Consider the following 25,279-nt stretch of genomic DNA (forward strand, 5'->3'; position numbering starts at 1 on the left):
GTCATTTTTTTATCTCTATAATGATATTTATCACAACACAGCACATTTTCTGGTTATTCCATTAATAAATAGTCTACATAAAAAAACACCCGGTAAAGCCTTTTTTGTGTACTCCATTCCCTGTCAGTAAATCATTACCTCTGTGGTTCAATCAAGCTTTTGTCCAAATGATGTTTATATTGCCTTATTGCAGTACGACTGTTGGAAAGAAACGATCTAGAGCAGAGATGGGCAACTGGAGGCCCGGGGGCCACATACGGCCCGCACCCTCACTTGAAGTGGCCCTCAGTACATCTACATGCATTTGAGCATGAAATCTTAAAAGTGCAGTGTAAAAATGCACAAAATTACTTCTTGAAATGAATGTTGGTCTGCTGTTTTTGCACTGAAAAAAAAATCACAGTTTTTTATTTGCTTCAAACCTTTTGTATTCCTATTTATACTGTTATACATGCATTTGAGCATGAAATATGTTAAGTTACTGCACTGTAAACATATTTAAAATTGCAGTTTCATCATATCGAGTTAAGTGCACGGTCCTATATGTGGCCCTGTGGTAGTGTCCATGAAAAACTGTGGCTCCCTACAGCATTTAGGTTGCCCATCCCTGATCTAGAGAAATTCCGTACCATTCACATAGTTTTGTTGATATTTATCGTGAAATTGCCCAGCCCTACTTCTGCCAAAAAAAGGTAATTCTGTCATGCACATATCTGTGTGTTTAACATGTAGTAATATTCTGGATACCAGGGCAGGAATTTCACTAGCAATTTGGCCTTGTGCCCTTAAAAAACATATCTGCCCTGAGGCCACGGTTGCCCTGATGCCCCGCCCACTGCCCCAGTTGGTTTTGCGACCACAGAATTGACAAGAAGACTGTCAAAATAAGATGCCTTAAATAAAATATACAAGAACCTTTATTCTCCTTTAAAATAATTATTAAGATATGCAATGATTAAGATGAGTGTATATGATGGAATAGTGGCATTATGTAGAGTGTGTGAGAGGCACCAAATTTGGGCTTTTATGGAGGAAATTCTAGCCAGCTATTTTTCCACACTGGCTGGCTGCTCCATGTCATAGTTGAAATCATGTTGACAGCAATTAAAAATGACACAGTAGGATAACAAAGATTCTATAATACAGTATCTCCCGACTGTGAAACACGTTTTGTGAGGTGTTTGCTCTCATTTAGCTCTCAAAGAGCACGAGATTGATGCATTTTACTTTACAAGGACATCTTTCTTTACCTGCTTGACAGTTTTGATTAAGACTCCAATCTTTCACAGAAGTGTCTTTAGTCCTTAAATTAGTTTCAATATGAACGTGGACTTAAAATCATTGTTTAATTTTATGGCCTTGATACCCTGGCTTTTGGCCTTTGTGCCCTCAAAAAAATACACAACACAAAAGGCCAAGTGGCCTTGCCCCTAAAATGACAAAATTCCAGGCCTGCTGTATACTATTTCCTTTTCATTTGAATGTGATACCATTGTATAAATGTAGTTGCACACAGAGCTGAGGTGAGAGGACACCACAGGGTGGTTGGCAAATCACTACTTATAGCTGATTTTAAGAAGACAAAAATATGATTCTCACTGTTAAATTACTGTTTAGAGATTTTCCTCCCCTCCGGCGGGCACTGACACTTTTGCAGATATTACACTTCCAAGACATACAAGACTTGTGAGCTTAATTGCCTTGAGTCTTTGTTCTTCGTGTGAGCAACACCTCACTTGGTAGTCGTGTAGCAGAAAGCGTTAAAGACAGTCTGTTGCAGGTGGGGTGAAGGTGCAAATCAGAGCAGCGTATTCGTGCTCTGCAGGGCGTTTTGTTCCTGACTCCGCTGCAGTTTTGTGTTCAACAGGAGCTTTTCTGATACATAATGTAATGCCAGCTGGGTCAGACTCGCAGGAAGAAAGCAGAGCAGAGCAGCAGAGGGAAGAAGTGAGGTAGAAGAATGAGGGGAAAGAGAATAGATCACGCTTGTGATAGAGCCTCCAACTGTGCACCGCTACAAAGTCCTTTCCCTGCAAAGTAAGTGAGAATGAAAAGAGCTAGAGGACAATCTGCATGTAGATAAGTGTCTGAGTCCAGATTGCCCTTGTCAAGGTGGACTCAGAGAGTCTTGCTGAGACATTTCAATGATGAAATATATAGAGAAGGCTAAAATATGTTGTTTGGAGAGTCTATAGTTGCACATGTAATGCAAAATTGTCAGAATTGGGAGCTTATGAATCACATATTGGACAGGTTGACAGAAACATGTGGCACTTTATTGTTGTTCAGCACTGAAATGTGAGTGATCGTGTCTCAGAAGACTCATTACCTGTGAGCGCGGAGGGAACCTTTCCACTGTAATTGCTTGGGATAAAGCTGCAGGCAGGGACATTGAATTAGATTGATTGACCCGAGGACAGACAGAGCCACTGTTTTCTTCCCAGATGATCTTGGTCATCTTTTATAATGAATGCTCTGTGTCAGGAGGAGAGTGTGTTGTGCTTGAAAATACCACAGGGAGTTGGTTTCCTGAGGCTCCTCTGATCAGTGTTGCTAAGCAAAATCAGATTTATTTGAATGTTTCTAGACTTTAGATTCGATTTGACTGTTTGTATCATTTCGCAGATGAAGAATTTTGGAAGTGCTGAGGGTGCGAAATGATGATTTACAGTGATAACGGGGGAGCTAAGATGTCAATTAGCGCTATACATTATTTCAAACAAGATTTAATACGTTTTTACAAGAAGAAAAAAGTGTTGACCTAATGCAGCGTAAATGTGCTGATGTTTGGTATACAAACACTACAGAATGAATGGTTCTAAATGAAGTTAAAGACTTGAAATACAAACCTTTCCTGCAGGTAGGATATCCTTTATGGATCTCTTCACTGAGTTGTTTCATCTATCTATTCCTCAAAATACATTCATTAGTTAAAACAAGGCTGAGAATCTGCAGCTATGGCTGTATTTAGCGTAAACTGTAAACTAAAGAAGTGGATGTAGCCACTGTCACAATAATTACTTTATCGACCTATCGTCCAATATATAGAATGGACACCATAGTTTATAATATAAAATAATATAATACATGATATTTATCTCAGTGCAAATTTGAAATATATTGATATATGCAATATGGTCTAACTGTGGTCCTTCCTGCAGGCAAGCTGCAGATTTTATTTATTATATTTTTTAATCTAAATGTGCACTTTATTGAGCTCTGATTTTTAAAAAAGGTACTCCTGTTGTTATACGCTATTTATGTTCACTTGAATAAACGGTTTCAATAAAACTGCTTGTGACATGTCATATTTGGCTTTGACTTTGACTGAACATTTTCTCTCACTTTGTGATAAAAATTTTGGGATATATATCGTATATTGATATTCAGCCTAAATATATTGGGATATGACTTTTGGTCCATATCGCCCAGCCCTACCACAGTGGTCACCCAGTTGATGTGCAGTCCCTCCAGCCACATAGCCAGCATTTATTATATAAGAGTTAAACAGGTAAACAAGGTAAACAACAACAGCTCCAGTAGACTCTGCAGTTCTGACAGAGATTCACTTTGGCATTAATGGAAAAAGTCACGTTCAATTTAGCAGAATTAATGATGTCTTAAAAGTGAACTGCAGTATTCTGACAAAGTCACAGTTTCATGTGACTGTTAAGTGGATCACATGGGGTTATTAATGCTTGAAAAATATAAATTTATCCGATATGTAGTAACATTAAAGTTGTAATAAAGAGTCCAGAAATGTGACGATAAAGTGGGAATGACATTTTTCCTTGTTATTTCAAGGCCCGAGGACTGTCTCCTAGAAAATTCACAAAGTATTCTTCACTCTGCAGTTATTCACATGTGACAGTACTGTTCCACATATTATTCATTAATGCTGCATAAATCATTTTACACGTTTGAAAAAAATAATCTGCAGGATTAGTTGTTTATGTTGTGTTGATTGCAAACAAAGCAAAGACTGGAGAGTGAGTGATGGTGTGCTGAGGAGGATTTTTCCTGAAAATTCTTATCCGGCGGTTATCCCTCGCTACGGACTGATGGATTGGAGAGGCTGAGCGTGTGTTTGATGGACACTTTGTACAATCATCCAGCTCAGCCTTGGAGCTGCGTCCATCAGATTTAAGCCAGTGTCCAAATGGAGAGTGTCAGCAGCGCCGTAAACAAAAGAACAGGATCAGTCGAGGTTAACAGACACCAGGCCGTCTCCACGAGGGGTCGCAGGGAATCCTCTTAACCTGGGACCCTGCTGCTGATGTGAACTGCGTGTCCCCCTTTCATGGAAATGACTGCCTCTGCTCTCAGAGATTATTAAAGGCAGCGCAGTCATAAATCCGTGGGAGGTTATTTACCTTTGGTGAAGGGAGCTGGCTCAGTGCAGCAGCAACAGCAATGCTGATGTTTTGCAGGCATCAGTACAGTAACAGCAGCAGCAGCAGCAACATACAGCGGAGAAGACTATAGCTCTAAATAGGATTTCACTTTCATACTCTTCATCTATTAACCCTCAGAAATCTTTGACTATTATGTCCATTAAAACAGTGCTGTTTTGACTACAAATTAAGCTCCAATGCAGGAGAGTGATCTACATAATACATGCTTTTATAAGTGATATTAACATATAATCCATTGCTGTGAAAAACAACCGGGTCTCAAGAAAACACATACATGTGAATAGGGTAAAAATGTAAATGAATAGATATCACCATGAATCTTCACCTTTTTTGTAATACACATTTTCTGAAATGTTCAATATGTAAATGATATACAATATGTGCTCATTTTAATACATTTCCAGAAGGACAGATTATTAGATAAGGCCAGGCCATACCATGCCATGTTGGTATCAGTTTTTTTCAGTGCAACCTCACCTATATGTCCTGATAATTAATTTTTTAACTTTGACTTACTTGATCAAAATTTTGAACCCAAAAGAAACAAAGGAAAACACAAAATCTGATCTTGAAAATTATGTTTCACACACACAGAAATGTGCATGTTGCAAATATTAAAATATATGCAAATATAACATATAACAGGTAAAATGAGAATAATCTCTAGTTCTATATTTTTATACTAAATATATTTGACATTTTCTCCAGTTTTACTTGGCCGAATATCATTAAAAAAAAAAATCTGGCATGGAGTTTCAAGCCAGAACTTTAGAGGGAAGCTGATGGCAAGACTCAATGTTGCTTCATTTTTATGTTTTCATGTCATGAAGAAGTAATGTGCAGGTGTTTTCATGGAGTCCAGAGGGTTAATACGTTCGACTAAATCTCTGTATTGAAGACCTCCTAATAGATTAAATTAAAATTAAATATAGCTGCCAGATTAAAAAGATCCCTACATGCCTGGAGATCTGCATACCAAAAGCACCAAAAGCCCTGAGAACACATGAGAGTAAGCTGCTTCATTTCTGTTTAATATATGTGAAACGTCGTGTTGCCAGACATTAAAGGTACTAATTGTCCTTCTTTGAATATGTGGATTAATGAACTTTCTTCTTGCCTAGCGATTGAAAGACTCACATATATAATCAACAAAAGCCATATTTTTCATGATATATGGATGTTTGATTAATTTGTCATATTTTTGGAATCAAGACCTCATCTCCTAACTCCTTAAATCTAACTACCAAGTAAGACTGTAACCTTTTATTTAAATTTAATTTAATTTATGTTGGTTATATATTAATATTTGTTTCCCTGTTGTTGTTTTTTCTACATACACAAATATGATCTTTTTCTTATTTTTTATATATAGGCTACATACTACATGTATATTCTGAGTATAGGTATGTTTCTCTCTCATTCTTTTTTTTCTTTCCTTTCTCACTCTCTCCTATTTATTTCAGTCGATTATGTGTCCACTTTTACCAGATGATATGCAGGTATATTGCTTTTTGTGTTTTTAATTTTTAATTTTCCAAAGGATCAAAGTATAATTTTTCTTATAAACTGATAATTCCAAGTTCAGGGTTTGGGGGAGGGAGGGAAGTTGTTTTAAGACTTGAAAGATGTAACAGTATATTTGTGTACAAATTTTGAAGTTTGAAAATATATACAAATATGTGTTAAAAAAATAAAAAATGATATATATATATATATATATAGCTGCCAGATTGTGCGGTGCTTAAAGCCCAGTCAGTCCAAGCTGCAGCAACCAGGAGAGAGCTTAAGCACAAGTCTGCATTAAATATCTTACACTGTTTTCCACATTCACTGATGTGTGAGGAACCTTTCACATTGCAAGTGAGAATGCCACCACGTTTTATGTGCAGTGTTATTCGGTGTTACTGAACACTGTTATTATTCTGTATACATTATGGTGCCAGTTCATGAATCGCTCTTTAAAACACACAAGTTTAGTACACGCACATTGATCTGGAAAATTACCTCCATGCTCTGGCTCCTCGCCAGTATAGAAATTTACACTTAACAGAGTATAGAGATAGAGGTAGCATGCTTCGATGCAGAGGCCAGATGGGACTTTTGAACTGGGGGGGCGAAGCTGTCAGCAAATGATTTCAACTCAATGAGTAATTTTTCCACTCCCTGCCTGAACCAAAATTTGTTTTATTTAAACATTTTTTAATTGTCTGTAGTGTAAACAACAACCAACATATTTACATAAATAAAAAGTCTGTACCTGAAATTACCAGTGCAGCCAAACAAATTGACTGACTTGAAGCTGACTCAATTAAGGACCCAAAAACATCTCTCCTCCTTTCATTACCCTGAACATACTGCTGGGCAATTTGTTGTCTGTCAGGATATTCTGAGACTATGATGGGGGACCCAAACAAAGTAGGGGGGTCTGGGGGCATGCTCCCCCGGAGAACATTTTTGCCATAAAAGCCTAAATTTGGTGCCTCTCGCACATTCTAATGCCACTTTTCCACTATTCCATCTTAATCATTGCATATGTAATGAATTATTTTAAAGGATAATAAGGGTTCTTCTATGTTTTATTTAAGTCTTCTTGCAAATTCTGTGGTGGACTGTGCTAACACATCCATGTGCTCTTATTTTGAAAGCCACACATGTTTGCTTTTATTTTGAAGGCGGGTTTAACACGTTCTTACCGTAACGCCTTATGATGTGTTATATTAACACTGAAAGTCGAAACTTGGAGCTCGGAACAACGTCTAAAATTCAGACATTCGTGTAGACGATGAACGCACCATTAGCAGCCGGACTCTCTGTGTGCTGCAATGTAAATAGTCTAACTAATGAACATTAATCCTCTGTTTTACTGGCGATGTTTGTTGCTGAAAGTGGGGGGAACGGATCAGGATCAGTATGAATCTTAGAGGGACATATCCCCCCCAGATTCGTCCCTAGTGCCATCTGTGTGCATGCTTCGATGCCCTCTCCTCAGAATGAAGAGCCGGATCATAAAGCCTGTCAGTGCTTTCAATGCAAAAGGGATTTCTCAGAATTTATCTGTAGTTCATTCCTTCCCAGACAATACAGGCCAAAATACTGTTTTGTTATTGACTGGTAAATTTAGAGATTTTGCTGCATAACGTGTCTTCTTTCAGACTAGTGGAAAGAAACATCCAAAGTACACATTAAGGTGTTTATTTTACTGCTTTGTCTATTTGAATCCATCATAAATTCACCAAAAAGATAGCATTAGATAATGTCTTTTTCACTCCATTCACTTGTAGTCTCATGCTAAATTTATGGACTATCTTTAGAGGCTGTTTTTCTCAAAATTATTTTTTCTGAACCAGAAATCTCTTCAGTTGCACTTACAGCTGCATCTCAATAAATTAGAATATCATAGAAAAGTTTATTTATGTCAGTAATTCAATTAAAAAAGTAGAAAATAACATATTATATAGATCCATTACACACAGAATGAAACATTTCATGTCTTAATTTATTTAATTTTCTTCTAATTATAATGATTATGGCTTATATTTAATGAAGAACTAAAATTCAGTGTCTCAAAATACATTTAATATTACAAAAGACCAATTTTAAAAAGTATGTTTAATATGAAAATGTTGGACTCTGAAAAGTATGTCCATCTATATGGAAATGGACTTTTCCATCATATTTTAATTTATTGACATGCACCACATACACCAAACTTTTTTTCCTTCCTTTCCATATTCTGAACATTTTTTTACAGAAGGGTTTCTGCATATTTCATTCATAGCCTGATTCATACAACTTTCTAAAAACATGGTGAAAAGTGCTTTTTTATGGCTGTTGATTTATGGAGTCATAAAAACTGACTCTGTCTAAAAACCTTTGATTCTAATATTTCAGCATAATAAAAAATTAAACCTGGCTTTATCTAATAATCTGTTCTTCTGGAAATGTATTAAAATGAGCACATATTGTATAAGATAATTGCTCATTTACATATTGAAACATAACATTTCAGAAAACGTGTATTACGAAAAAAAAAGTGAAGATTCATGGTGATATCTATTCATTAATATGTTTGCCCTATTCACATGTGTTTTCTTGAGACCCAGTAGTTTTTCACAGCAATGCATTATTATGGATTTATTTATTATTAATTTCTCATTTAAATATTTAAACATAACATTTCAGAAAACGTGTATTACAAAAAATAAAAGGTGAAGAATCATGGTGATATCTATTCTTTTACATTTTACCCTATTCACATGTATGTGTTTTCTTGAGACCTTGTTGTTTTTCACAGCAATGGATTATATGTTAATATCACTTATAAAAGCATGTATTATGTAGATCACTCTCCTGCATTGGAGCTTAATTTGTAGTCAAAACAGCACTGTTTTTATTATGCATTTATTCAGCTTTTGCACTCTTACTTCTTTGAGTTCTCGAAAAACCAACAGAACTTTTTCTTTTTTCCTTCGCTGTTTAGAACAGGGCGCACAGCCAACAGACTGGGGTCAGCCAGGTCACTCAGTACTCATTACTCTCAGCCCCGTTTAGAGGGGAGATGTGGAGCATTTGAAATTAAGTGGGCTTTTATAACATGCTAGTTCTCATACTGTTTCCTTATCAAGAACAGACTGTGTACACAAAGTGATTTATTTTACAGTGCGGCTCGGCATTAACTTCTCACCTCCTTGGCGAGAATAAAGCAGTCAGAGTTGGGACTGTCAGGACGATATATGTTCCCAGAAAGTATCACGATAAATGATAGTATTGTTGTATTGATGTTGTTTAAGTCAAATGAGATGTTTCCTATGTATGAGGTGTCAAACCTACATGGGATGTTTACTTTGAAAGTCGCTTTCAGGTTGAAGTGTATTTCTCCAGTATGGAGTTAGTTAGTACTGGACAGTCACAGAAGACATGAAAGTGATTTTTTACATTTACATTTTACATTTAGTCATTTAGCAGACACTTTTATCCAAAGCAACTTCTCTATATAAATCCACTTAATGTCAAATAAATATATTATTATTTTTATTTTTTATTATTTTTATTTTTATTTTTATTTATTTATTTTCTTATCAGTCAACCATAGTATATCAAATAAGATCTGAGAATTTTTTTTTTTCTCCCGCAAAGAAAACAAACGAACAAACAAACAAATAACAACAACAAAACAAAACAAAACACTGAAGGCAGTTACAAGAACGTCCTCATCCAGTTGCAACCTATACTTATTTATCATTTCATTTTTCATAAGCCTTTTTAATTTAACAATTCCTGTGCAGGATTTCATTTCATCGCTGCAGTTGTTATATTCCCACTCCTTTACTTGTAATGCAATGATACTTTGAATTGGTCCATATATTGAGTCCAGAAAAAAACGATTGTGTCCATTTTTCCATATCGAACGATAAGTTGATATAGTAATCATTGTGACAGGTAGGGTTGTCACGATACTAAAATTTTCAACTTGATACCGATACTCAGGAAAATATTCGATACTCGATACCATCTTCGATACCACAAGGATAAAAACAAAGACCCCAAAATTCAACAGAAATATTTTTATTAACAAGAAAAATGCAACATGTAAAAATGAACAGAACCACAGGTTAAATATTTATAATAAAAACAGTTTTGCAAAAAGAAACTGCAACTATGATAACAAGCTTCAGGTCTGAGGTAGTGCAAAAAATAAATAAATACAATAAACAATAACAATTAGAACAATATTTTGAGGTTGTATGCTGTGCACAATATTAGGCAAGCTTGATAAAAAAAGTGTTCATTCCTTGGCTAGGTATCGATACTTTTGAAAATGAGTATCGTATCCGGATACAACGTTTTAGTATTGATACTTTTTTGAGTATCGATACTTTTGACAACCCTAGTGACAGGTAACAGGTTCCATTTCTCATCAGGTGTCCTTTTGTTTTGCCTGTGCTGTGTTGCAGCGGTGATATCTCGGAGCCATGAGGGTCCCGGGGAGATGGGCAAGGCGGTGAACGTCCCCAAGGACGAGCAGGAGAAAATGAAGGAGCTGTTTAAGATTAACCAGTTCAATCTGATGGCCAGCGACATGATCGCTCTCAACAGGAGTCTGCCAGACGTCAGGTTGGACGGGTGCGTACGGCGTCTTCCAGATACATGCTGAGAATCACACTACTGACCCTTCTGACACCTACACACACACACACATCAGCTTTCCACACTGCAAATTGACTGTGACAGGAAGTGACTTCTCCAAAATATGTGTGTGACTGGAAACAGAAATGTGAAAAAGTAGCTAATTTCAAAAAGCTTCTTTTTTGTTACGAGGCTAATTTTAAACCCATTTAACAATTTGAATCTGTTAATAGGGTGTCATGTATTGCATTTAACCTGTTTTGGCCATATTTCCTGAACAAATTAATATAAAACAAGATACAAAAATATCGCTGAGACGTTCAGTATACAGTACAGGCCAAAAGTTTGGACACACCTTCTCATTCAATGTTTTTCCTTTATTTTCATGACTATTGACATTGTAAATTCATCAAAACTATTAATGAACACATGTGGAATTATGTAATTAACAAAAAAGTGTGAAATAACTGAAAACATGTCATAACATGTTATATTCTAGTAAGCAAAGGGTGGCTACTTTGAGGAATCTAAAATACAAGACATGTTTTCAGTTATTTCACACTTTTTTTGTTAAGTACATAATTCCATATGTGTTCATTCATAGTTTTGATGCCTTCAGTGAGAATCTACAATGTAAATAGTCATGAAAATAAAGAAAAACGCATTGAATGAGATGGGTGTGTCCAAACTTTTGGCCTGTACTGTATGTCACATCAGGCTTTTAACCTAAAAATCATCATGGAAAATCTGATGTGATGTAGTTGTCACAATAACAAAAATGGTAACAGGCCACTCAATTATTTTCACTTTTTTTTTAACAATTTTGAATTAATATATGTTCTGCTGTTCAATTTAAAGTTCATTTGACCAAATATAAACAAAAAATAAGCCTATCTATTACCCTGATCTCCTCCTACTGTGCAGTTGAGCCTCAGAACAAAGCTCAATGCTGAATAATTTTCCTTTAAAGATAACTGCGTCTGGGTTCTTATGGGTTAAGAATGCTTTGTGAATCCGGCCCCTGGTTTCTTAGTCAAAAGACGGGAATTTCAGCTCATACTTGCATCTTTCTGCTTTATTTCTCTGGATTTCGCTCCTTGATGTGTGCAGGCTTTTCTGCCGTATTCACTAGAGAACGTTCCAGCATTCAGACAAACGTGTTGGATGGCTCAGCAAGGCAGCAGGGATTTGTTGTCTCGTCAAAAGAGTCTTAACAGGGTTGCAGACAGTGACGCACATACAGTAGATACTCTAAACTATCAAAGCAATGCTATCCTGATGATTAAAGTCGTTTTTAACTTGTTTGTTGGCTCCATTAGATTTTATTGGTCTTAATAATTTTATCTAATGTGAAAAGACATCTCTAATTATGGGCACTGTTTCAAACGCAGAATCCATCAGATCCCTCAAGTGTGTACATTCGACCTGACATTTCAATGGGAGTGGGGTTTTGTTTACTGTCACTCAAGATCCACTTGAGCACTTAATGAAAATCCAAGGAGCAATTTGTGTGAAACATGAGCACATTCATCTCAGGCTGCTGATATGCAGCCGCATTCTCCTTCTCGCGGAGACATTATCCAAGTGATTCATGTTTAAATATTCCAAATGAACGCGAGTTCTCCACAGCACTTTCATTAAGTGGATGCCAAAGGCTCTGCCAGTCAGATACACCATGAGAAATAGGCCACTAGAATGTCTTTTTTCACACCTACGTTCCAGTTTTTCATGCTATTCTTGCCTATACCGAGAAAATGCCAACTCTAAGACTTTTTGCAACATCGAGATGCAAATAAAAAGATAATTATGCCTGCATGGTGCAAAAGAAGACCTATATTACTGAGAAAAAAGTGAGCATTCTTGCTCCATCGTTCTCTCAATATAAATATTACATCAGATTTATTACAGAACACAGCCTAGCTTTGCAGAATGTCTCCAGCTGTGAGGTGAAAATTACCCAGAGCCGTGCAGAATTGCCGGTCGTTGCCTCCGAACGGCAATATCATTTTGTCTTTAAGGCAACCTCCTAGCCTAGTTGTGTCAGTCAGCGCTGTCACTTTGAATAGACAGGAGTTAACTAGCAATGCTGTCTGCTCCAATGGCTCCTTTCACCCTCCGTCACCTCCTCCCGCCCCGGCCGTCCACCTCCTCCTCCACTGTAACGCAGCTCATTCTTTATTCAACATCTTCCATGACGGCGCCGCCCCAGGTTCTCTCTGCTCAGCTTTGACAGACAGCCCGTCAGGCTGAGGACGTGCTGACATAGCTGTCAACGCAGGTTTTACCTTTTTACTTTCTTTGGAGATATTTGTCAGTGAATCTCGTGTGACAATGTTTCTGCACTGACGGCAGCATTGGATAGCAGCAGGACACTCAGATTCTCTTCTCAGACACTTTTCATACAATATAATGAGCTGCAGGCCATAAGTTTATACTGTGACTGCAGTTTGGAAACACCGTTGTATAAAACCAAGACATTTAGAATGAGAATGGTTTTGGCTTTGGTACGGGGATATCAGCTATTATGTTATAGATAGATAGATGGATGGATAGATGGATAGATAGATAGATAGGTAGATAGATAGATAGATAGATAGATAAATGCATAGATAGATAGATAGATAGATAGATAGATAGATAGATAGATAGATAGATAGATAGATAGATAGATAGATAGATAGATAGATAGATAGATAGATAGATAGATAGATAGATAGATAGATAGATAGATAGATAGATAGATAGATAGATAGATAGATAGATAGATAGATAGATAGATAGATAGATAGATTGATTGATTGATTACTTTATTCATATCTGAAGGGAAATTTGGTTGTCACAGCAGTCCGGTAGTTCAGTACCATAAAATACAATAGAATATAAGAAGTTAAAAAGAAGATCAGTTAGTAGTTAAGGCACAGTGGCAAGATGATGGTGAATGTACTTATTATATGATATAATATATATGGTAATAATGTTATTGTGACTAGACAGTATACAGTATAGTATATAATATAACAACAACAGCAATAATAATAATAATAATAATAATAAGGCCAGTATGAAAATAGTAGTATATCACAGTATATAGTAATAATAGCAATGGCAGCAACAGTATATGTATATGATAATAATAATAGGTTATGATATTATATTAGTCTTTTTTTTTAGTTTAGGTTCACTAGGTAACTTTTATGAATTTGTCATATTTGCTCAAACTGTCCCGATGCCCTGTCAGTAATAAATGACACAGATAACGCCTGCTCCTCATGCTCATAATGGTTTTTATAAGATCCCCCACTCCAGAAGGAAAACAACCAATCAGAGCTGAGTACTGTCAGCAGCAGCTGTCCATCAAACCACTGACTGCTTGTGCAAAATGTCAAACTAATCTGCAGGATTCTGTTACTGCATTGCCTATTTCTTACCATCAAATGATTCCAGAAACATATTTTAGGGACTGTTTACCTGTAAAATGAGAAGGCTTGCTCTGGCTGGTGAAGGGTGATTGGTTTTGACGTGGCAGCCAGGTCACTGCAGCCTGTGCTCCCTCCTGCAGGCGTACGCTGATGACAGATGCCTGCAGGTAAGCTCGCTGCATTTCCCTCACTCCCAGGAGCATTCTCCTCAAATCTTTCCCTGAAAATAAGTCCCAAAAGGCACGTTTTGAACGGGCACTGCACCAGTATTTTACAAATACCAACCTGTCTAAGAGCAGTTGGTAAGTTCCAATGCACCAGTGCTGGAAAGTCACCACAGACTCCTGCACACTGCAATTACAGAAAGCAGAAAGGCTCAACCAGTCCCACGCTTGAACTGTAACTTTCCTCACAGTTGTAGCCAGGGCCAGATTAACACTTTGCTGTAACCGGGGCAACAATATTCAAGGGCCCCATCACCACGACCCCAGAATCACCATAATCTGGCAAAACAGGATTAATTACAGTAATATACAGTTAATATACTCAATACATCAATAACTAACTGTCATCAAGTGCATTTTCATGTACAGATGTGCAAACACTCAGAACTACAAATGCACCACAATGTCCTCTTGTCAAGGCCACTCACTCACATATGATGTTATGAAAACAAAACACATCAGCATCAGTATAATCTGGCAAAATTGACCCACTCCATAGATAATAATAATAATGATACATTTTATTTGGAAGGCCATACAATAAGAGGGAAGGGAAATAGGGAAGAAAGTGTCAATTTTCACACAAAAATAACTAAGCATCCACTTTCAAATCATCCAATATTTATTTAACAGCACCTATTCCCAGCAGCACAAATGTATTGAATTGATAGAGGCAGCACAGAGGAAGACAAGACACAAACAAAAATCAAGAATCTAGTATCAAGTAGCATTTTGTTCCTCAGCTCATTTTAAACAGAAATCACCCTCATCATCACCTCAAAATCTATTTTTGAGCAACGGCTCCGATGGACAGTTTAACATATAAGCGAGAGATAACCAGATATTTAACTTGTGCCCACACTGCCCTGGGCCCTTTAGACCAGGGTTTCCCAACCTCTTTTGTGCCACAGCACATATTTTACATTAGAAAAATCACACAGCATACCACCAAACAAAAATGTCAAAAAGACAGTAAAAACACCCTAAATATGTTTAGAACTACATGTGTCATCTTTCACAATTCCAACCCTCCTCCTTTATCTGGCCTAGGAACCGGCAAAAGTGACCCAAAATAGATTGTAAGCCAGCCAGTGGCGACTTCGCACATGCCCGATTCATTTGCAGACTGGACGCTGAGGGGTTAACATCTCTGCTCTGACTGCAGCTGGGAGAGACTGCTGCGGGAGGACTGGGCTGCTTTTGAGTGCTTTGGGACGGGCCCACGGCAGCACACGCTGGAAGGACTCTCCAAAAGACTCCAATAACACCAGAAAAAGTCGCTAGATTTGTCGCAAGTCGCTTTTTTGAAAAATAGTCACTGGAGGGGTCTGAAAAGTTGCTAAATATATCAACAAAGTTGCTAAGTTGGCAACACTATTCCAGCTGCTGGACATATCGCACTGATATGCTGCTGTCTGTTGGAAGAGCATTTAATTGTTCTGCCTCTCACTTCACGATGCTCACTTAGAGTACCAATCAGGTGAAAAAGGATAATCTTCCACGGCACGAGGGCCCCTGTTGCCTATATGGTTAATCCGGCCTTGGCTGTAGCACAGTGATACTCAATTCTACTTTACTGACTTTGTTTTTTTCTGTTGCTCCGCCAGCTGTAAGACCAAGCTGTATCCAGACGACCTGCCCAACACCAGCATCGTCATCGTGTTTCACAACGAGGCGTGGAGCACGCTGCTGCGGACCGTCCACAGCGTCATCAACCGCTCGCCCAGACACCTGCTGGTGGAGATTGTGCTGGTGGATGATGCCAGCGAGCGAGGTTGGTAGTTTACACTCACCGTTTAATTCTGAAGGCAAGGACACAGGATGTACACTTTGAGCAAGATGACTGATGTGAATGCTATCAAACATAACAATAACAGTAAGAAAAAAAAGTACTCAGATCTTCTACTTAAATAAAAGAACAAAAGTTTTAGCATCAAATTACACTTAAAGTACCTAAAGTGAAAGTACTCATTATGCAGACTGGCTCATTTCAAAATACTGTATATGATATTGTTGGATTATTAATGTGAGCATTACTTTTATTTGGAAGTGTGTGAAGGTGGAGCTATTTTTATTTACCTGGTATTATTTTAGGTTATTAATTCGAACCTGCAAATTTACTAAAAACTGAAATTATCAAGTAAATGTAGTGGAGTAAAAGTGCAATAGATGAAGTTACAGAAAATGGAAATACGTAACTAAAGTACAACTATGTCAGAATTGTACTTGCATTTCAGTAAATGTACAACAATAAACAATAAATACACCAACTAAACTGAGATGTACTGCGATTCTGTTAGAAAGAAAGAAGTTAGAAAGAAATCAATTAATCCGTTAACTCATTTTCAGTTCATATACGTAGATATAACTCAACTCTTTTGGAATGCATTACTCTGCAAGTGCACCCTTTCAGAAATGTCTGTTGTTTGTCTCCAGACTTCCTGAAGAAGAAGTTGGAGAACTACGTGCGGACTCTGGAGGTGCCTGTGAGGATCCTGAGGATGGAGCAGCGTTCAGGTCTAATCAGAGCCAGGTTGAGGGGTGCGGCTGCCACCAAAGGCCAGGTCATCACCTTCCTGGACGCTCACTGCGAGTGTACTGTCGGCTGGCTGGAGCCCCTGCTGGCTCGCATCAGAGAGGACAGGTAGGAACACACTAAACGTTGCACATTAAATGTTGCACATTAAAGATGCTTAACCCTCTATGGTACGGTGTTTCCCTCAGGTAACATACCCATTTTTGGCCTTTCAAATTTCTACAATGCATCTTTATGAGTGATGTGATAATTTAAAAAAGAGGGAAGAGTATAGGGAACCTCCAGGAGGCCATACTGAAACCCTTTTTTGCAGACTTTTCCAAAGGAAACAGCTTTGCCAATATCTCTCAATATAAATATTACATCAGATTTATTACAGAACACAGCCTAGCTTTGCAGAATGTCTCCAGCTGTGGGGTTAAAAATTACCCAGAGCCATTGTTGCCTCTGAACGGCAATATCATTTTGTCTTTAAGGCAACCTCCTTTATTTGCGGCAAAAAAAATCACTCAAAACGTCATTTCCTGGCCCTTTTCCATCTGTAAAAATAAAATATTCCTACCAATTGGTGTGAAAACCTTAATTTTCGATAGTTTCATGCAATTTAGTTGTATAATTAAATAATGCAAACTTGTTAAAATGCAACTGTTGCCCTGAGGCAACAATGTACCATTATGGAAAATTGCTATGTTGCCTCGAGGGAAAAATGAACCATTATGGAATCATCACGGCAGCATTAGATATATGTATTGTGTGTTTAGGTATATATATATATAATGTTCAAAAGCATACCATTCATCATAATTTTGTTTTGATCTTTACAGTTTAACAAAGATATATTTGATGTCGGTTGCAGTAAAGTAAAGTTCAGGCTTACTATTAGGCTTACATTACTATACCCTGTAGGCCATAGTCTAATATTATAGTCAACTTTATGTCTTATTTGCTAATAATTTCCACACATGGCAACAGGAAACAAACCCCAAAAATATATTTTTAAAATATCTTCAGATTATGTCTATTTAGTCTATTTTAAGACAAAAACACACTCCAAACATTTTTTTCCTATCATGCATCATAATGTGTTCCATAGAGGGTTAAATGAAATAACGAGTGGATTTGACAGTTTCGGAGCAGTTTGCTGCAGCGCTCTTCTTCTGTCTTTTATTTCTGTCTTTCACATATTCCATTGTTTGAGCTTATCTGTTTTTGCTATTTGCCTCTCTTGTGTTTTTAACTCCCCAAAGGAAGTCTGGTTTTGTTTGTCTAACAGTAGGATAACCTACTAAAAAACCACCAGCTTTATTTTCATGAAACTTGGTAACAGGGTGTAGCATGGGCTGAGGAAGAACCAATTAAATCTTGGAACAGTTTGAATCACGGGATTGATACGCAAATTAATTTCCCCTTTTGTCAACATTGCAAGATAGGGCATTTGTGCTGCATTCTTGCAGCGTCAGAATAATCAGGAAAATTAGTTTCCCAATTATATTTCATGGCTTATCTGATTTTTTTTTCTTTGCTGTTTGTTTTCATGCAAAACAGCTATTAACTTGTTGTTTGAACACATGAAGCACACTCTCTGAGTACCATTCTAGTTGTTAATTTCCCATAATTTGCCTGTTTTTATTCATTCTTGTTCATTACTTTATTGCAGAGCTACACCCCCTGTATGAAAGGTGTTATATAAATAAAGTTTATTATTATTATTGATGTCAAACACTTTAATCTTTGTCTGTTCTGTCCTGAAACATGCTTTATTAATAGTGGCTTTATCACATTTCACCTCAGTTGCATCACCGGGTGCTTGAGCCAAACCTCTCTCTGAATATTGATGGGACAGCAAACTATCAGTTATGAATCCACCGTGTGAGCCTGACGCTGCTGATAGGAGAAGATTATCATTTTGCATCGTCTGCTTCTGCTGCTGCCTCAGAGGAAAAGAGAAAGCTAGCTCCAATTACCGTAGCTTTATATTTGTGTTAACTCTGCTACAACTGGAGCTCGCAGACGCTGGATAAATCAGATTAAAGTGGAAGTTTACAGACAAATGTGTGCTAATTTAACCCAGTTAGGCCTAAAACGCCTGTAAAAAATGCCTGTAAAACCTCTGGGTGATTTTAAAATAACACTCTAAAACCTGAAGTTTTTCTGAAAATTCAACAGAAGTGTCAACGCTTCTACTAAATAATAGATTTTTCAGCCTCTGTAGCAGATAGAAATGAATTTCAAAAAGTATTTGAGAACCTATACCTGTTATATCTGAGCTCCCTCCGCTATAGTCATCTTCCGCCATGATTTCAGTTCACGAAAAGTCCCATGTTGCATTGTGACACTCCCACATGTATTCTCATTTTGTGTCTTTTTTGGTAATTTTGTGTCTTTTTTTAGTCATTTTGTGTCTTTTTTGGTGATTTTTTGTCTTTTTGTGTCTTTTTTGGTCATTTTGTGTCTTTTTTTAGTCATTTTGTGTCTTATTTGGTAATTTTGTGCCTTTTTTTTGTCATTTTGTGTCTTTTTTTACTCATTTTGTGTCTTTTTGTGTCTTTTTTAAGTCATTTTGTGTCTTTTTGTGTCTATTTTTGGTAATTTTGTGTCTTTTTTTGGTCATTTTGTATCTTTTTTTTTTGTCTTTTTGTGTCTTTTTTTGGGTCATTTTGTGTCTTTTTTTGGTGATGATTTCAAAATTCTGGAGAAGTCCCATGTTGCATTGTGACACTCCCACATGTATTCTGATGCATTTCGTTGGCCAAGAGACCGAAAATAGGTGGAAAAAACTACAAATACTACAAAACGACGTATCTGCTTTCCCGGCTTTAATGGTAGAATAATGCATGCAGTGCCAACAGGTTTTAATGGTAGAAATGTGGTAATGCTTTCCCTGCTTGAATGGGTTAATTTAAACTGACAAAATTTGTTTATTTGGTTGCTGTTTTGTATCAGAATATTTAGCTATTATATCTGGATCGGTGTATCTGCGGTATGTGTGTGAGAATGACATGAAAGAATGGATTTATAATGATTCTCCTGCAATCCGTCTCATATCTGAGGTCAGACACATTCATTTTCCCTCAGGAAGAAATCAGTATCATCTGACTCAGAATATTATATTATGGAGCCATTACACTTTTACTGAATGCTGCTGCAGATGTATTGATGTCTAATATAAGTCTGGCCGCAGACTGATGAGATGGTGCAGAAAGTATACAGTCTGCTGACTGCAAGTTGAGATGATTGATGACGCTGGTTGTTTTGGTAGATTCAGTGCACAGCTGAGAGTACGGCTTCACATCAGGCTTGTCGTAGTAACATTTTGTCCCACTTCTCAAATGCACCATCACCATGTGGTAAATGTGCTCAAACAGCAATTGATTGTGTAAATGCTTGAATTTAAATGTTGTATTTTCCAGGTTTAAAAAGTGCTTGGATTTTGGATAAAGTGCTTGTAAATGCTTGAAATTCTTGCTGTATTTCTCTTGCAATCTGACTATATCCATCTATAGACTATAGTTAATCACATGTTCAATGTAAAAAATAATGAGTAGCCTATCTGAAATGAAGACCGTTCCTCCTAAAAGTGTAATACCATCTCTGTTGGTATGGTTAAGTGAAATCTCCCCCTTTTTAGTATGTAAGTACTCATCTAAAACATGCAACTTACAACAGATGTAAGATACTGGAAAAGCTTGAAAATTGACCAAGAAAGTCCTTGACAATTCTTGAATTTGACCACTGCTAAAGTGTACGAACCCTGGAAAATATTCAATAACGAAGTTTGCTGTGTAAATACAACTAAATGCAGCGTGCAGTATAATTATAATTAAGATTTGTTTCATTTCACCGGAAAATAAGAAGAGTTCAATGAGCCCTTCATATCTACATGTCATATGGTGGAAACAATTAAGTCAATTAACAGATTAATCAAACAAAAGATTAATCAGCAACGATTTTGATGATGGATTAATCAAAATGCCTCATATTCGCTGTTCCTGGCCTCCTTTTCTTTGTTAAATATTGTTTCAATTCAAATATGTTTTGCCAGAAGAAAAAAAAAAAAAAACCTCGGGCTCTCAGAACATTTCACGGCTATTTTTTTTCACATAATCTTTTACTTTTAATTGTTATTATTTGATTTCAATGATTTATTTGCAAGTGGACATCCAACTGATTTTACATTCATCTCCACTTATGATTATTTAAAATCTCTACAGATTAATCAAGGATAATAATAATCATTAGTTGCAGCCCTGGTGTGATCAGCACTCAGCTCTATTACCTTTAAAAGACCAGTCATTACCTGCTTTGCTTTCCTTTTTCTCATGTTTTCTATTTTTACAGTTATTCAGCAGGGCTGCATGCACTAAATGTAGTGGAGTAAAACATGCAATAGATGAGGTGACAGAAAATGGAAATATTTAACTAAAGTAAAACTACGTCAGAATTGTACTTATACACAGTATTTCAGTAAATGTACAACAATAAACAATAAATACACCAACTAAACTAAGATGTACTGTGTATATTAGAGATGGGAATCACCGAAAGCCCCACGATACAATGTTATTGCAATTTTAAACATATTGTGATATGGTGAGTATTGCGATACAATATATTGCGATTTAATTGTTTAACTGCTTTTTTGTCCACAAAATTAAATTCAATCAAGAATTGTTTTGTCCAATAAGAAAAAAATTCTCAGTCTATTCATCTCACTTCAGTCTTTTTATTTCTTCACAATGAGAGTCAAACCCACAGACTGACCAACAAAGTATTCAGTCAAACTGAACTGAACTGATATCAAACATGTATGGATGACAACAACTGCAGCATTTTATCAAACTTTCAAAAACTTTAAGCTTCACTGCTCTCAATTTTTTGAATGAAACATAAAAAAAGCCGAACTTTGCAGCGTTTTTTCTACAACAACCCGACACGATATCCAGATATCAAGATTCCTTCAATCTTCTAGATTCATATGATACCAGAATCTCCAGTATATTCCTAAAGTGAGCCTGCTATGGTCTCCGGGAAAATAATGGTGAAAATACAGCCGTTAAATATCGATCCTTGGCGGCCATGAATCAATATAATATTGCCGCGCAACATTTTTTATATATCTTATTATGATACATTTACACTTGGAATTCAATACATACTAATATTGAAATATTTCCCCCATATAAAGGTGAATAAAACACCTTTGCAGTGGTTATACAACATGATAAAAGATAGATTAGAACAACCCGACACGATATCCACATATCCAGATATCCAGATATCCAGATATCCAGATATCCAGATTCCTTAAATCTTCTAGTTTCATATGATACCAGAATCTCCAGTATATTCCTAAAGTGAGCCCGCTACGGCCTCCGGAAAATTATTTTTACTTTGCTTTCCTTTTCTCATGTTTTCTATTTTTGCAGTTATTCAGCAGGGCTGCATGCACTATATCATTTATCTCAGCATCAAATCTCACACTGTATTTCCTCGTGTGTGGTTCAGGACGGCGGTGGTGTGCCCTATCATCGATGTCATCAGCGACGAGACGTTTGAGTACATGGCGGGCTCAGATATGACCTACGGCGGATTCAACTGGAAGCTGAATTTCCGCTGGTACCCCGTTCCCCAGCGGGAGATGGATCGACGCAAGGGGGACAGAACACTTCCTGTCAGGTAGACACACACAAAAAAAGTGTCATTCTTTGAAGCTAAATCGAGATAATTTTTTCAGGGGAACGTGTCAGTGACTTTGCACCTGTGCAGTGTCTTTTGATTAAGAATTAAGAAGTAGGAGGTCAAATTACACACAGGAAAAAAAGGTGAAGAGACACTTTTTGTAGGTTCAAACAGATGCAAGTTCTCTGTTTCTCATCAGAGCTGAGTTGTGATGGCAGCAGGCTACAGAGAAGACATGAGTTGTTAGATTTATTCACACAGACTCTTCTTATAAAAAAGAAAGTGCCATTTTTATCCTGCAGATAGAAATAGATCTTTGTTCCTCTCTGATGCAAGAAGTGCCTAAATAGCATCCTGCTAGTTGTGAATGTGCTCTGTTGAAGACCAAGTATGTATGAGCTCATTTATTTTAAAAATAGAAAAACAGAAACTCTGCTGACAGTTGCCTTTTTTTTTCTTTTTTCTGACTACACACAATTTGTCATCTGTATGCAAATCACTCCCAGCAACAAACAATATGCTTAATTAAGGGCCGACTTCAGCATAGAATGAATTAAAAGATAAAAGTAATTACCCCTCCAAGGCTTTGTTTCAAATTGTCAAACAAATTGCTCTTTTATTATATTCTCAACGTTCCTCAGAGTTACACTAAGGTACTAATAAATACAGTAGGAACTGGCACAATGTTGCAAAATAAGGATTTTTCTGCTTTTCTTGCAGGACTCCAACCATGGCAGGAGGATTATTCTCTATAGACAAAACATACTTTGAAGAAATAGGAAGCTACGACCCAGGGATGGATATCTGGGGTGGAGAGAACCTGGAAATGTCTTTTCGGGTGAGTGACAGACCGCCGAGGATTCTGTCTTGATGTTATCGAGTTGGTTGATGTCAGCGGGTGCCACCTGCTTTTATTCTGTTCATTTCTTACATTCAGGTACATTTTTATGCTCCAATTTATGGGAAATATACAGCTGATTACAGATACTGCAGTAAGGCTGTCAGGCATTCTGGATTGATTTCAATACAGATTATTCTCTGTATTTCAGCATTTTTCATTTATTATCATCGTAGGAATGATTCACTCTTTTGTTTAGGTAAATAATCTCTTTTATGCTGAGCCTACACCAAACGATTTCCACAGTCCCAGACGAAAAAGTGAAAGTCTTTAGTAAATCTAGGAGTTTTACTGGAGTCACGGCGCGCCGTCATCTCCATCGTTAAGTTTAAGGTAGTAATCTGATCTTTTTCATATCAGTCTTTTCCTAGTCTTGGTTTGGATCATATCAAAGGTGTTTGATATTATTTCAAGTCTCAGTGACGTAACACAATCACCAAACAAAAGATGAGCGGGGGAAAGGTCCCCGGTTCAGACTGGTTCCAGACCGGCCAGTAAAACCACTTCCACAAGAAAAAGTAACATCACAATAATGCTAGTAAGCTCATTCTCAATTAAAAATATAGTGATGTCATATATTTAGATGTTTCTTAGTAAAGAGAACAGTAAGGAGACCCAAAAAATTGCTGCAACAACATAGTTGAACATGGAACTTCAGAAAGCCGACACTAATGTTATGACAATTAATGAATAATACATTAATTATGTCATTTTTATTAGATATTTTTGGCCAGAATAACTTGACATAGAAAGATTATATGGGCTGAAATATGTGCCTGAAATATGTGCCACCAGAAACTGAATTTGAATTATTTATACTTGAATTGCTTAACTTGAATAATTGCATTAAAAAAACTGACTTTGAATCACATCATTTGAATTTGTATTGTTAAATTTTAATCATTGCATTGAAAAACTGAATCTGAATTGTAATTTGAAATTTAATTTATTAGTTTGAAACTGAACATTCCGTTCTCACAATTCAAATTCAGATTAATCTTCCTGTTCAAAATAAATTTCACGAATTGACAAAAAGTTGGAATGTCATGAACAAAACATCCCACTTTTAATTAGAAAAATATGATTATATTTCATGAAAAACTACCTGTTAAACTCTGCTGAGCTTCATGTTATTCGGAGCGTCTGTCAGACTCAGAGCTGTTCTCAGGACTCTCTGTGAGACAAAGTTGCTCTTCATTGGAGGTGGGAAACAGAAGCTGACTGAAAACACTTGTGATCAGCCATTGAATGGCTTTTTTTGTCCATACAAATGTTAACTTCACAGAAGGCAGAGTACCTGCGACATGACAGCCTGGACTCGTCTCGTGCTCCAGCCTGGAGCTCTGTCTGACTAACACACTGAGCTGTTCATGATTCATCCAAAATGCTCTCCAGCAATCAGATTGTTGCATTGTAGAGTGAACAAAACAACAGGAGAAACTAGGGCTGGGCGATATATCGATATAAAAGATATATCGATATATTTTTAAATGTGATATGGAATTAGATCGTATCGCAAATATCAATATATTTATATATAAATGCTGCCCTTACTAGGGTTTGTCATATTTAGTTATTTTATAATGTTCATTATTCTTTTTTCATATAAATATACAGTACAGGCCAAAAGTTTGGACACACACCTTCTCATTCAATGCGTTTTTCTTTATTTTCATGACTATTTACATTGTAGATTCTCACTGAAGGCATCAACACTATGAATGAACACATATGGAATTATGTACTTAACAAAAAAGTGTGAAATAACTGAAAACATGTCTTGTATTTTAGATTCCTCAAAGTAACCACCCTTTGCTTACTAGAATATAAGACATATTTTCAGTTATTTCACACTTTTTTGTTAAGTACATAATTCCACATGTGTTCATTCATAGTTTTGATGAATCTACAATGTCAATAGTCATGAAAATAAAGGAAACGCATTGAATGAGAAGGTGTGTCCAAACTTTTGGCCTGTACTG

General features: G+C 36.7%; 1 protein-coding gene across 3 annotated transcripts in view; it reads left to right on the plus strand.

The window, feature by feature from the left end:
- galnt13 (UDP-N-acetyl-alpha-D-galactosamine:polypeptide N-acetylgalactosaminyltransferase 13) overlaps positions 1-25,279 on the plus strand; it is a 72,464-nt gene that overhangs the window by 16,133 nt on the left and 31,052 nt on the right. For all 3 annotated transcript variants that reach the window (XM_059342883.1, XM_059342884.1, XM_059342882.1), the window contains exons 3-7: positions 10,370-10,538; positions 15,792-15,958; positions 16,621-16,828; positions 22,226-22,396; positions 23,120-23,237. In XM_059342883.1, the coding sequence (XP_059198866.1) occupies positions 10,370-10,538; positions 15,792-15,958; positions 16,621-16,828; positions 22,226-22,396; positions 23,120-23,237 (833 nt within the window). The remainder of the gene's footprint in view (positions 1-10,369; positions 10,539-15,791; positions 15,959-16,620; positions 16,829-22,225; positions 22,397-23,119; positions 23,238-25,279) is intronic.

Source organism: Centropristis striata, chromosome 10 (assembly GCF_030273125.1).
Source record: "Centropristis striata isolate RG_2023a ecotype Rhode Island chromosome 10, C.striata_1.0, whole genome shotgun sequence".
In the NCBI taxonomy this organism is placed as follows: Eukaryota; Metazoa; Chordata; class Actinopteri; order Perciformes; family Serranidae; genus Centropristis; species Centropristis striata.